At 35.5% G+C, this 14,138-nt stretch overlaps 1 protein-coding gene across 2 annotated transcripts; it reads right to left on the bottom strand.

Moving 5' to 3' along the window:
- Nucleotides 1–7,004: 7,004 nt before the first annotated feature.
- On the bottom strand, nucleotides 7,005–13,222 carry LOC306877407 (mediator of RNA polymerase II transcription subunit 4-like). Of its 2 annotated transcripts, XM_079429180.1 has the most exons (8): nucleotides 12,927–13,010; nucleotides 10,921–10,987; nucleotides 10,501–10,671; nucleotides 9,466–9,507; nucleotides 8,789–8,846; nucleotides 8,021–8,107; nucleotides 7,765–7,896; nucleotides 7,006–7,597 (listed from the first exon to the last, which is right to left on the bottom strand). In XM_079429180.1, the coding sequence occupies exons 1-8, from the start codon at nucleotides 12,995–12,997 to the stop codon at nucleotides 7,425–7,427; spliced, it is 801 nt and encodes a 266-aa protein (XP_079285306.1). In that variant the 5' UTR covers nucleotides 12,998–13,010; the 3' UTR covers nucleotides 7,006–7,424. The 2 variants fall into 2 exon arrangements, with proteins under 2 accessions (XP_079285307.1, XP_079285306.1); XM_079429181.1 differs by lacking the exon at nucleotides 9,466–9,507 and having other exon boundaries at nucleotides 7,005–7,597; nucleotides 12,927–13,222.
- Between the last annotated feature and the right edge of the window lie 916 nt (nucleotides 13,223–14,138).

The raw sequence follows: 14,138 nt of genomic DNA, 5'->3' as shown, positions 1-14,138 counted from the left end.
TGAGTAAGCTTATATCACTGGCCTTTATGTGTAAAGACCTGCTGGCACTCCTAGTGCTCTTCAGAGCCTTGTTCAAGCAGCTTGAAGCCGCTGACACACACACGAACACCTAGAGGGTCTAAATACCTTTGTCTAGATATTAATATTTTCTGACAGTGGACACAAATTTTCCGGCTTGAGCAAGAGTGCATTAATATTTATTGTATGTGTGTCTGTGGAACACATGCACTCCCCTAATGCCATCCCACACTGTGCTATCACTGCTGCACAATGTACTCAAAATGGCATGTTTTTCAGAATCATAACTGTGGCATAGCATTCTGCCAGCATTAGGATAAGACGGCGACTGCAGACAGAAAGAATGAGTCTTTGCTGGAGATCAATGTTTGATGATCAACAATTGCTGCCCCAAGAGGCATAAACGCACACACTTGCACACAAACAGCATGAGGAACGTAATTCAGCGTGGCTTTGTCTTGTCAGATCGTTTTATTTGCAGTTGAATGTATCTTCTCTCTCTGTTAATGTTCTATCAGAACAGGACACCTTTGTGAAATTGAGAAATGAGTTGAATAAACACTTCTTCCTGTACCAAAATATGCTCTGACTCCCTTCATTAAATTCTCTGCAAAAAGCATTTTCCTCATCTGGTTGTCTGTAAGAGTTCATTACAGGAAAAATGTCGATTGTTCCAAGAAAGAGATGCTGCATAAATCGAGCCAATGCACTACCATTTAAAAGTCTGAAGTCAGTAAGATTTTTTTAATGTTTCTTAAAGAAGCCTCTTATGCACAAGGCTGCATGTGTTTGATCAAAAATACAGTAAAACAGTAATATTATGAAACATTATTACAACTTCAAATAAATCTTGTCTATTTTAATGTATTTTGAAATATAAATTATTCCTGTAATGGCAAAACTGATCTTTTTCAGCAGTCATTACTTCAGAAATCATTCTAATATGCTGTTTTTTGTTTTTGTTCAAGAAACATTATTACTATCAGTGTTGAAAACGTTTGCTTAATATTTTGGTGGAAACCATGAAACTTTTTTTTTTCTTGAATATGTCAAAGTATTTATCAGAAATATAATATAATACAATCTTTAACATTATAAAGGTCTTTACTGTCACTTTGGATTAATTTAATGCACCCTTGCTGAATAAAAGTATTATTTAATAAAAAATTAAATCTTACTGACCCCAAACTTTATAAAATGAAATTATAGGCAACATGTTGAAGAGGTCATTTGGAAGCTCATTTACCTGACTGGAGTAGCACACGGGAACTAGAACTGAGGTAGAAGCAGAATTAAAATGAATTTATACGAATTCAAAAAAGCAAAACTCATCATGATAAAAGCTTAAAATTTGAAAGTTTTATAGGCCTTATGGACAAACAGATTATTGACCAGGAAAAGTTTTTTATATATATATTTTTATGCCATTACCTGTGCAATGAGACAGTAAATTCCACTTCTTGTTATTCCAAATTGAAAAATTCGAAAATTCGATTCAAATTCACTATATGAACTGTTTTTTAATTCTGTACTGCCAATTTTGTAATTCTGAATCATGCCCAGCCCTGGTTTTTGCAGCATGTTTTGTGTGTTTAAGACAGAAAATAGGAAAGAAAGCAGAGATGGCCATTCTCCATAGTCTTTAACAGCTTGTTACAGAGTGGAGTCAGTGGACAGATCCTCATTTGTTATATCGGGGAAAAAATATGTTCAGACAAACTGTATGGTGAGGGGAAAAGAGCATAGCTGCTCTCAGCGGACAAAATAAACACTCACACCACTGTACAAATCTGACAGGAGCAAATCCATTATCTAAACCCTTTTCTCCAGCTGCCTTATACCAGCTTTTATTATCTGATTTATTTGTCAGAGTAAAATAGTAAAGTCTAAATTTGAGGACAGGATTAGTGACAAAGATAAAATGCACTTGGTTAATTAGACCTTGACTTGACCTTGACTTCTTCAGTATCAAACTACCCTTGCCAAGTTCATGCAATGTAAATATTCATTAAGCACAATCTTAAATGCAAACATTATTTTTGCTTCATAAAACATTCAATGACAAATAATACACATTTTATGTGGTCTAGACACAGTCAAGATCTAAATATGGAGAAAGGTGTTTAGTTCTGTCATCATTAACATATTAGTATGTCAGTAGACCTCACATTACAGTCCAATGACATCAAACTTGTAGGACTCGAAGGTCTTCTGAGAGATGTTAAGTTAATGCCGCTATTTTCTGTCAGTTAATTTTCCACCAAAAGTTGACATGATGAGCTGTGCAGGGTTGGGTGTACACATCAAAAAAGGGTCCAACGGGTGAAAACAGATAAGAGGAGAGAATGTAGTAGATAGCCGACATTTGAACAGTTATTGAGTTTTCTTTACTTAAAAAACGTGCGTAGGCCTATTATGCGATTATACTTCATTCTGGCTGGTTGGCCAGTCATGACATTTAGAGGTTATATATTTATTACTAATATTTTTTATCGTTAATGGCGATGCTGTAGGCTATATCTGCCCGCGATTCCGGGTAACTGCAACCGAGGCTACTTTCATGCATCACTCTCATTTTAAAAGTAAATAAGAATAAATAAGTTTCCCATTGATGTATGGTTTGTTAGGACAGGACTATATTTGGCCGAGATACAGCTATTTTAAAATCTGGAATCTGAGTGTGCAAAAAAAAAAATCTAAATATTGAGAAAATCGCCTTTAAAGATGTTCAAATGAAGTTCCTAGCTATGCATATTGCTAATCAAAAATTTGCTAAGTTTTGATATATTTACATTATTGTAATATTGTTCAATTGTAGCTATAATATTATACACTAATTTATTATCTTATTGTGGATTATCTTAGTGGAAACCTTTAGATAAAAGGTAAATGTCAAAATAATGTACAGTCAGATAAATCGTTGTCTACTATGTGTTTGGTTAGTGGCTGTGTAATACGCATGTACAGTCAGCTACATTAGGCTACCCCTTACATAAAGTAATTAAGCGTTATAGAACTTTCTATGGAAAATCACAAGATGACAATAATATCACTCCCGTGAGTACCTAATCAACCCCTCACATAATTTAGTGCTTACAACACTAAATGAGTCTCTATAAATTACTATAATTATTTATGGTAATTATCTAACATTGTTATTATTTTATAATTGAGTACTTTGATGATGGTACTAAAAAAGGCTAAAGATGCAGTATCATATGGTAGACAGAAACACAGACACATATGGTGAGCAGGTGAGAAGTCTTTAGAGAGTCAGTTTCCGCTAATAGCACATTTTCTCCAGAGAGCAGAGACATGCCCGCAGCTCATCCATGTGATCAAAGAGACCCTAATAGTAGATCACCATTTGCAACTAAGTCTTTAATATGTAGTCCTTTTGCCTAACAAATTATTTAACAACGTGAACAAGATTAGCATTTCATCACTGTTAATTCTGCATAAGAGCATTATATATCATGTAAATGTGAGAGCATTGCTGCAAAGACCTCAAGCATATATAACGTAACACATATTTCATATAATAGGCTACATTCTATAGTGAAGCCATGGGATCATCACTTCATTTACACTACTGTTGCATTATGGGAACGTGTTGGTGGACTGAAGACAGTGATGTTGTCAAATGAGTCAGAGATTGCCATAGAGACACTGGCCACCCTGTCGTGATTTACTGAGCCATGATGTGCCCGCTTGCAAGGTGTGTGTTTGCATGTGTTTGATGTACATGTTGTTGAACGACAATGGTGGAGACTTACAGCCAGAGAGCTCTTTTTTACTTCAAAATATGTGATGTTATGAACTGTGTTGGAAAAACTGGATTTTGTTATGATTTTATTTTGTATTTGATTTTATTGATATTTATTAATATTAATATTATTAATTTGAATGCATTTATAAAAAATTTATTTGCTTGTAACATTAAATAACAACTGTTAGTAAATAAGAACATTCAAATAAAAGATGTAGCGAGTACAACTGTGAAATATTACAATTTAAAATAACTGTTTTCTATTTTAATATATTTAAAATATGGCATTTATTTCTGTTATAGCAAAGCTACATTTTCGTGGTGAAATCGTGGTATTTTTTTCAGGTTGTTTGATGACTAAAGTTCAAAAGAACAGTATTTATTTAAAATATTTTGTAGGAATTTAAATCAGTTTAATGTGTCCTTGGGTTAGTTCATGAGGGTGATTAATTAATGACAGATTTTCATTTCTGGGTGAACTATCCCTTTAATTTCTTTAAAAAAATCTAACTGCCCCCTAAACTTTTAGTGTATACAAGAAACATTCTCTGAAAACATGACCTAATGGCCATTTTCCTTTGAAGGTAAAGTGAAATTGTTTGAAATATCTTGAGATGTCTTTACTAAAACACAAGACATTGTACACTTTCAACATTGTACACGGAGATGTTCTGTTGAGAATTTCAGTCAGTCTTGAACACAGAACAAGCAGCAAAAACTGTTACATCACATCAGATTGAATTGAAATCAGTTCTTTTCCTGAACTAACAAGCTTGTGATACCAGGTAATTAATCACTAGCGTCTAAGTAGAGATGTGAGAAGATGTCTCTGACCCATCAGCCAAATGTCACAGGCATGTCTTTCATAATCATGGGATTTGGACATGTTCTTTGGAAGATTTTGGGGTCCCACTTTATATTAAGTGGCCTTAACGACTATGTACTTACATTTAAATTAATAATTTAGTACAATGCACTTATTGTGTACATACATGTTTTTACATTGTATTTATATTTTAAAAATACCTGCATGTAATTACATCTGTAATTAATTTCAGTAATTACATTTATAATTACACTGTTGACCGATCCCTTACACCTTAACCTTAAAATATATCCACAGTAAGTACATTGTACTTATTTTTTGATGTAAGTACATAGTTGTTAAGGCCACTTAATATAAAGTGGGACCGATTTTGGTCTGCTTTCCAATCTAATGAATGTCTCTGCCAATGATGATTTACCTGTATATTGACCAAGAGTTGAGCAGTGACGACTAAACAAAGCTGAGGACGAAGAACAGAAAGAGAAACATAAAAGGACTGTCTGCTTGCTTTAAATATGTGTTTGTATTGTAGATTAAAGCTAGTAAATGTTGAATGTGAGTGTGATGTGAACATAGTCAGCAGTTTTTCTGGTTTGTTGATATATTTTTTGCACATTTGATCATGTGAAAACATTAACCTTACAGCTGAGCTAGGTTCATAGACAAGAGCTTGTGGCTGCGGTGTTCTTTGTTTGTAAAATCTGTGAGCTGAAGCAATACAGACAAACATCTGAACTGTCTGTGTTATAGTTCACCTCTGAAAGCCTTAATCATTCTTTCCCCCGGCTCTTCTTTCGTCCTTCCCTGTTCACCCCACAGCTTTCCGGTAGCACCGACAGGATAAAAAGGTAAAATAAATGAAGTGACTGAAGCAGAGAACACAGTGATTAGACTTTGTTCCCTACCCTTTGTGTTGGTAAATGAGGCACAGAAGGAAAATAATTAATTATTGTGTGATTCACTAGCAGCTAATTCAATCTTAATTACAAGCACAAGCAGGAAGTTCCAGGAACAGCTCTAACATGTCCTGACACATTATCTTACCTATTGGTAAACTAAATATTAGCACGCATTAGCATAGTGTTTCAAATAGCCATGCACTGAAACACCATATTTTAATGATGGACACAAACTGTGAATAGACTGAAAATAGACTTCTTTGAATTTACCCAGTCAACGCTTTTATACAGGATCAGAACATAACATCTGATAGGATTAGGATATGTCTGACATCTCTGAATCTACACTAATAATTATTTCATTTTATATATATTGTCATATGTTCGCCTGATTCTACATTTGTTTGAACAGATGTCAGTATTTTGTACATACTATATAAATAAGCACTTAAACAAAAAAAAAAAATGGTGTGCTGGCTAATTAGTGTTAATGCGCCATCTGGTGGCTAATGTTAAACAACCTGAACTTGCACCTATGCCCAATCAGAAATATATTAAAATGTTTAAAGTATAACTTCAGTGCTTATAATGGTACTCTGGGACCATTAAACCAAATCACCATGTGCAATATAAAAAGAAGTGATTTTAAAGCTAAGAATGGAAACTAAGTTATAAGTTCAGAATTACTTTTTAAAAGCGACGGATGTTTTGTAACTAATGTTACAAGGACCACTTATTCAAGCACATTATGTAGCTTGTCTAGATTGTGTTTCTAACCAGTATGAAAAAATATATATACAAATTTGATTATTTCCTGAAGGAAATAGCCTACCTGCACTTGCAAAGCAACAAAAGAAAAGTGCATTAAAGTGATGTAGTTAGACTAGAAACTCATATATTAATGAAGAGAGGGAAAGGCTGAGATTGATGGATGGATAAATGGATGAATAAAGCAAATTCTGGGCCAAGTGTGTCCAAATCTCAAGACATCTCAACTAAATAACCAATATTCAGTATGCAAATAAGTGTAAATAAATAAAAATAAACAATTGAAATTTAGATGGTCAGATTTGAAATGTTCAGTCTCAAGAGGAGATCCTTGAAAATTCTATACTAATTTATGAGAAGGTTTAAACTAAATTTAGATACCCAAGACTGAAAAAATATCTTTGAATCAGTTTCAGACAGTATGTTAAGCCATTCAGAATGTATTAGTAAATAAAACATGGAGTTTCAAATAAACCCCAACCAGAGTGTTACGGCAATATCAAAACTGTTTTGTCTTGCAAGCACTGTAATAAATTGAAGTCGACAGTCTATGAGCAATGATCATGCACAGAGTAGGATCTGTGTGATTTTTAGAGGTCAAGGTATATATATTGGAAAACTGAACCCGAGGGGTCATTTAAATCAGACCTATTCCTCTACTACCAGGGGAAACAAGCCTTTTTAAAACTACACAGCCCTTCTGTATACATAAAACAGACAAGGTAAAATGAACAAAACAATATAAAAAAAGTTTTATTTACAGAGTCTGAAAGTTCAGAGGTATTTACATCGCTATTTATATACCAACTGTAAACCAGTAAGGCTTCACTAGACTACAAATAAATGCAAATGAACCTGTCACTCTGCACACAATGAAAACAACGCACTGGTGACATTTGAGGCCAGTGGGATAAAATTATACAAACAAATGATGACTGCAAGGCATCTGGAGAATGAAAAACAAGCAAATGAGGCTTTCCTGAAAAGAGGACCTGTGTAGGTTTGGTCCTCCTTAAAGCAGTATATGTTGCCATTTGGATCTCCACAATCACAGAAACTAGATGCAGACAACACACTTTCAGGCTGCTCAGGTGGGAAACTCAAGTTACTGTGGACACACACACACACACACACACACACACACTCAGTCTGAGTCACTGCTGCTGCTGGAGGAATCTGTTGACATGGCCTCGACATCATCTTCATTTTCCTTGTTATGACCAGGTGGCTCCAGCCCAAAATCGTTGCCATGGTGAGGAGGCAGAATCCCCATGGAAACATCAGCGGACTGCCAAGGATATTGTGGGGTTAGAATATCTAAAAGCAAAAGGAGAAACATATTAGCAAAAAATAAACATCAAGGAAACATTCTGTACTTCAACAGAAAAGTACATAGCCACACACAAACCACAATATTTGTATGATAAAGACAACCGGGAAGAAAAAAAAGAGCACGGAAGGATGAAACAGAAGAGTGAACCTGCCTGGTAATCTCCCAGCAGCCAATGCGTCTCCTGGCAGGTGCCTGTTCACTCCGTTGGTGGACATGTTGCTCATGTTACCCAGTATTCCACTGCGCATCTCCAGATCAGTGGGGTACGGCCTGCGGGGGTCACCTGCACATACATGCACATCATAAGAACTTACAAATATAACCGAACATGTTTCTGAGGAAATCACATGAATAGTGAAAGAGATGAATAAAAAACCTGGACACAGAAGAAAATACTGTCCGCTTACCTGGAACCCAGTTGAGAGGAGCACACACTGCATTACTGGCACTGATCCTGTGAGCATATTTGATGATCTCCTCTGAAGAGATACTCCCTGGTGAAAACAAGAGTCGATTTTTATCTAGAGCAGTATGTATTTGATATGTTAAATCAATACATTAAATCAACTAAATAAAATACAATTACTTGCATCTCAGTTTTATGACTGAATCAATCCTACTGAGAATTCCTGAATAAAAGTCACATTTTAAATCATCTAAAACATGCTGGAACTTAAAATCCAAAGAGGCTTAAATTAATGTCAAGCACATTTGTATAGTGCATTTTACTGTCAGTTTAAATAAATTACTTTAGACTTGGAGTTTATAATGTGTTTTTTTTTTTTTTTAAATAGTGAATGCTACTATAAATTATGATTGTATTATACTTATATTTTACATTTGTAAGTACCATTAAATACTTATATTTTACATTTGTAAGTACCATATTTTACATTTGTAAGTACCATTAAATACTTATATTTTACATTTGTAAGAACCATTAAATTTAAAGGATTTCTTGTGAAGTGAAGGAAACTAAAATACATCTTTACAGTGGTTATAATGTTCCTGAATTTCCTGAAAGTAATAATAAAGTGTCTTGTACACTGATGAACATTTGCTGCATTTTTTCCTCTCAACAATGTAAATATACAATATAATATACTAGTGTACATTATAGTCAGGTGAGACTTATTTTCCAGAAAATATGGTCATAACTTTAACAACACTAATACCTTTTCTGGCCTTTTCAATAGACTTCAGCTTTTCTTTGGCTTGGTAGACAGCAGTGGCCTGATGATTAATGAAAAACAGAATTATTTTCAGTTTAAAGAACTGATTCATAAATATTGTGTCAAACACAGTTTGTATAAAAAGACTGGGTGGGTTGCACTTTATTTTAAAGTGTCCTTATACAAATATATACTGGTTAAAGGCAGGGTATGTAATTTTTCAAAAAAACGTTTTAGAAAACTGAGTCGGGGCAGAGCACCAAAACAAACGTGTAGCCAATCAGCAGTAAGGGGTGTGTCTACTCGTGATGTGGAGGAGAGAGCGTTCAGTGAACAGCCGAGCCGAGCGACAGAAAGATAGAGATGGCAGATAAAAAACAATAAGAGAAAAACGACTGCGGAACGATAAGGCAAGAAGTAGGACCCTTGTAAATATCCGATCAGCTTTTCAGCGCTGGAGAGAACTCAAGGAGTGGAAGGCCTGCGATCGGATGCCGAGGTTGCTTTGTTTCTTCTCAATAGGTTAGTAACACCATGTCTAACAGCTAAAGTGGACGCGTGTATTTCAGGCGAGAATGTAGTTGTTTAAAACTCAAATCTGCGCTTCGCCGATTTCGGAGCCGCGAGCTCCATGCGATCACCGGGCGCTCAGTGCTCATGTATCCCGAAGAGAGCATAACCTCAGCTAGTCCTTCTGACATCTGCCACTGGCTCTGATGTCTCTGTAGTGGATAAACATAAGATATAATTCATTTTGGGTAAATCTAACAGGTGATCTTTGGTCTTTATTCCATTGTTTTATTAATATGTTTAAATGAATACGAAAAGGCTATGTTTGATATATTTCATCTGTAAATACAGTGAGGAAGATTGCAGTAGCCGAGGCGAGCTGACTGACATTATCAAGTACGCTGCTCTTTGCAGTATTACTGGACTTGCATCGTTCCGTCCGCAGGAGCTCACACTTCCGAGTCTAACTCGTGAAGTCCGAACTACCGAGGATGCAAGTCCGAAATTTGCGTACTTGGTATTAAGAAACGCACGCAGACCTAACATACAACAATACGTCACCAGACCATTTACCTAATCTTCTCGGTACTTTAGACCGCAATGGAAACACAGACAGCAACAGGTCTGGGGGAAAAAAGTTCCTGGGACATATTGTTGCAGGTAATTTCGGTGGAAAAGTGGCTTATGTTTAACAGAACCAATCGTTGCCTGGGTTGCGTAGGCTACATATATGTGGGGCGGATCTATCAAAATACGAGCAAGACCCTTTTTGGGTAGGGGCGTGTTTGTTTTGGTGACTTCAAATATCAACATTGGCTTCCAGAAATAGCTTACCCTGCCTTTAATATTAGTATACTATACATACTATAGGTTTAAGGTTTGGTTTAGGGTTAGTTTCTTGTAATTATGCATAATTTACTGTAATCTTATAGTAATTACATCTAACAATGTTAATGTTTTTTTTTTTTAATAGTGTCCTCGTTTTGAATTCAAAGTAATCAAAATACATTTGTAATGTTAGTTTTGTCATTTCAAATGACCAATGATTTCTCTCAACTCAAACTAACGACAACACAACAAGCTGTTGTTATTATTGAAAACTAAATATCTACAAAGTTGCACAAAAAGTGACAGTTTGTAAAGTAATAAAGCATGCCGATCTGTAACCGAATGTTACTGAAATAAACATGTATTGGCTCAGTTACCAGTATATGCTCAGCCTCTTTGAGTTGTTTCTGGAGTTGCTGGATATCGCTGTCTCTCTTCTCAACTTCCTTCTCCAGCGCCTTCATCTCCTGGTGCACTTTGCCCTGCTCCACCGCCGTCTGCATGAGCTCCTGGAACTCTTTATCTCTCTGCACTAACAGCTCCAGTATCTGCTCACAGAGTCAGCATACGGTTAATTCATGCACTACACAGCAATTCACAAGGCAATTTTAATACTAATGCTAACTCTAATTAAACAGAATGCAAAATGTATTTCTTAGGATTTCTCAGGATTTTTTTCTTTTTCCCAGGCCAAATCAGAATTTTAAAACCTGTAAACATCAGATACAAATCTGTCTTCTTGAGATTTCAGTGATGTACTTTTGTCTGTACTTGTATGTGTAAACAGTGTCTCTCACATCCGTGTCCTCTCCAGGCTGGGGCAGTTTCTGTGTCCTGGACAGCGCCAGCATCTCTATCAGCTCTCTGCAACACAAACAAGAACTTATTGAAGGGGAGCTGTGTGTGAATAGTAGTTGTGTATAATGTGTTAACAGTTGTGAAAAAAGCAGACTCGAGTGGACAAAGGAGTCTGTGACTTATTTATTCCATTATGATCTAATCCAGCAACTGTTAGCAGGAATCACTGGGAATTTCATGAATGAACTAGCAGTTTAATATAATTCTGCTTTGTAACCACTAAAAAAGCAGACAGAAATTACATCAAAGTTTATTTCTTCTTGTAGATTTAATGGCGGTTGACAAGCCAACTTATGGTGTATTACAGCCACCAACTGGACTGGAGTGTGAAGCATTAACAGGAAGGAAAAAAATAAAATAAATTAAATTCTACTTTCTATTCTTAAAACACATTCTCCCTCTGACAACTTGTTTTTGGATATTGTATAAGTGCCTGCCTTTTAAATCCTTGTCCCACATTTCCTGCCACTTTTTATTCATGTGTTCTTTAATTCTTCCTTTTATTTCTACTTTACTCAGTGGAATTTGTACCTCAAGGTTTATATGTTTCATAGCTTGTTTAGCCAATTTATTGACTATTTCATTTCCTTGTACTCCTACAAGTGCAGGTACCCATAGGTACCTCAGGACTATACCAATTTCCTGAATTCTAAACTGATTTATAAGTACTTCATATATTAAATACTGTCTTGATGTTGATTGTTCACTTATTATATTATTTAAAGCTGACAAGGAATCTGAACAAATGACTACCCTTGTAGGCTTAACTTCCTCCACCCATTGAATAGCTAATCAAATTGATATAAGCTCTGTTGTAAATACCGATACATAATTAGTTATCCTTTTCTGAATGTTGACTTGTAATCTTTGGATATATACAGCTGCAGCTGAAATTCCTGATGTAGGATCTTTAGAACCATCTGTGAGATATGGAGCATTGAAGAGTAATTTAGGTGTAGATATTGTTGAACAATAACCTCCTTAGGTATAGATTTCTCATTCTTAACCATATATTGAAGATGAAAATCTACTTGAGGCAAAGGAAGCAACCAAGGAGGAATATTCGGTATTACAACACAGGGACTAACTAAGATTTCTTTAATATTCAAAATAGAAGCATCTCTAGTTGCTGTCCATCCAAAACTTTTGATTGTATTATTCCCATATTCCCAGCAATCCTTCAATATGTCCTTTACAGGATGTAATTCTGAATTACCTTTTACATTTATCCAATAATTCATAGTTAAATTCAACTTTCGTAAACTTATAGGCATTTCTCCCACCTCCACTTGTAAGGCTGATATTGGAGAATATCTGAAAGCTCCACAACATATTCTTAAAGATTGTGCCTGAACTGTTTCTACTTTTTTAATCAAGGATTTCGATGCAGATCCATAAATTATGCATCCATAATCAAATGCTGACCTAATCAACGCACTATATATTCTTTGTAAAGATTTCCTACTAGCTCCCCATCCCATTCCTGTTGCATTTATCTACCAACTTCTGTATATGTATCCTAAAGGTCCATCCATATTCCTAGATATCTAATCTTTAACTTGTTCAATTACTTGCCCATACAACTTCACTTTTATTTCAAGGATATTATTTATCTTCGCACAACAGACTAGTTGAGTTTTAGTCACTGATAGTTGATAACTCTTGTCACATGAGATATATTACGACCACTTTTCCATATCGCTCCATCGTCAGCATAGAGATACCTTCCTATATCTATCTTGACATTTTAGAAAACATAATTTAACATGATATTAAACAATACTGGACTGCACACACTTCCTTGTGTTGTACCATTATCTATTTTATAAATCCTAGAATATGCAGCCCCAACCCTTACCTGAAGAGTTAAAACATCTTTAATCCAGTTAAACATTCTGCCTTCAAAGTTTATTTCATCTTACGTGCAGAATATATGAAGACAAACCTGGATAAAACTTCAATATCATGCAGAGTGGATAAAAGCCTGTCTTTCGTCGGTTTCTCTGCCGCCGCCATGCCTGTTTCTCCTCGCTCTGCGCATGCGTGAAAAATAACACAGAAGTGATTCAGACAGGGAACCTCCGTGAAGTTGGCCCCCCACCCAAAGCAAAACGTCGCAAAAATAGTCTCATTCGCTTGTGCTCCTTTGGTTTGTTAGATATAAAACATTTATTCAAATGTCATTCTGAGGTCACTCAGCCCCCCACATGCGCCATGCACCCCAAATAGCCTCGTTTGTTTGTGCCGCTTTGGTTTTTTGCTTTGATTTAGCATTTTATTTTGGGTTCCTCACATTCACTTTCTTGCCAAATTATTATATTCTAGTTATGTTTAATACAACAGCAACTCTTTATCAAGGTTATTTTTTGTACTCGTTGTGTTTGTTAAAAGCAGCTCAATATTCACCTGCTGTCGGACTCTTTTTCCGTCACTTTCTCTCACTTAAAATGGTTTTGTGCGCGAGCGAGCGACATCAAGTCGTAGCTTTATGTAACTTCAGCGCTTTTGTTCTCACCTTTTTTACCTTATTTACAAGGAGTATCATCTGATACACTTCACTCCCACCACGAGGTCACACTTCTGTTCAAGATGCTCTTATGGAAAATGAGTTAGTGGAGGAAAAGTTGATACAGTTACAAACTCAAATTTCTGGCCAATGTAAGTATGTTTAAATGTCAGTTCACAATGTTATTAGTTACCCTTACAAAAAATAACCATGGTGTTAGTACAAATAAAACCATGGTAACCATAAATTAACCATGATTTTTGCTAACCATAGTTTAGCATGGTATATGTAGTAAAATTGTAATATAATATATAACATCCTTATATATTATCCTTATATTCAGGACAATACAGTAATACAGGTTTATACTATACATTACATTTTTGGAGTCAGGATTATTTAAGTGGGTTATGTTTTGCTTATGCCAGATGCCCAAGAAACCAGCAGTCGACAGGGATTCCATTTTCACAGTCCTGTGTTCATCAAAAGAGGACATAGTCAAAAATGGCAACATAGCTACTCCTAATCAGAGCATCTGGACAGAGCTTAGTAAGCTGCTACAGAACAAGATCACCGCAAAGGCTCTATACACTTTTGTTAAATTAAACAGACTTTAGGGTTTACTCATGAAGGTGTTAATGAAACAAGTGG

The sequence above is a fragment of the Barbus barbus genome (genome assembly GCF_936440315.1).
Source record: "Barbus barbus genome assembly, chromosome: 11".
NCBI classification, from domain to species: Eukaryota; Metazoa; Chordata; class Actinopteri; order Cypriniformes; family Cyprinidae; genus Barbus; species Barbus barbus.
The sequence above is the reverse complement of the archived record's forward strand: the minus strand, read 5'-3'. Positions and strand labels throughout refer to the sequence as shown.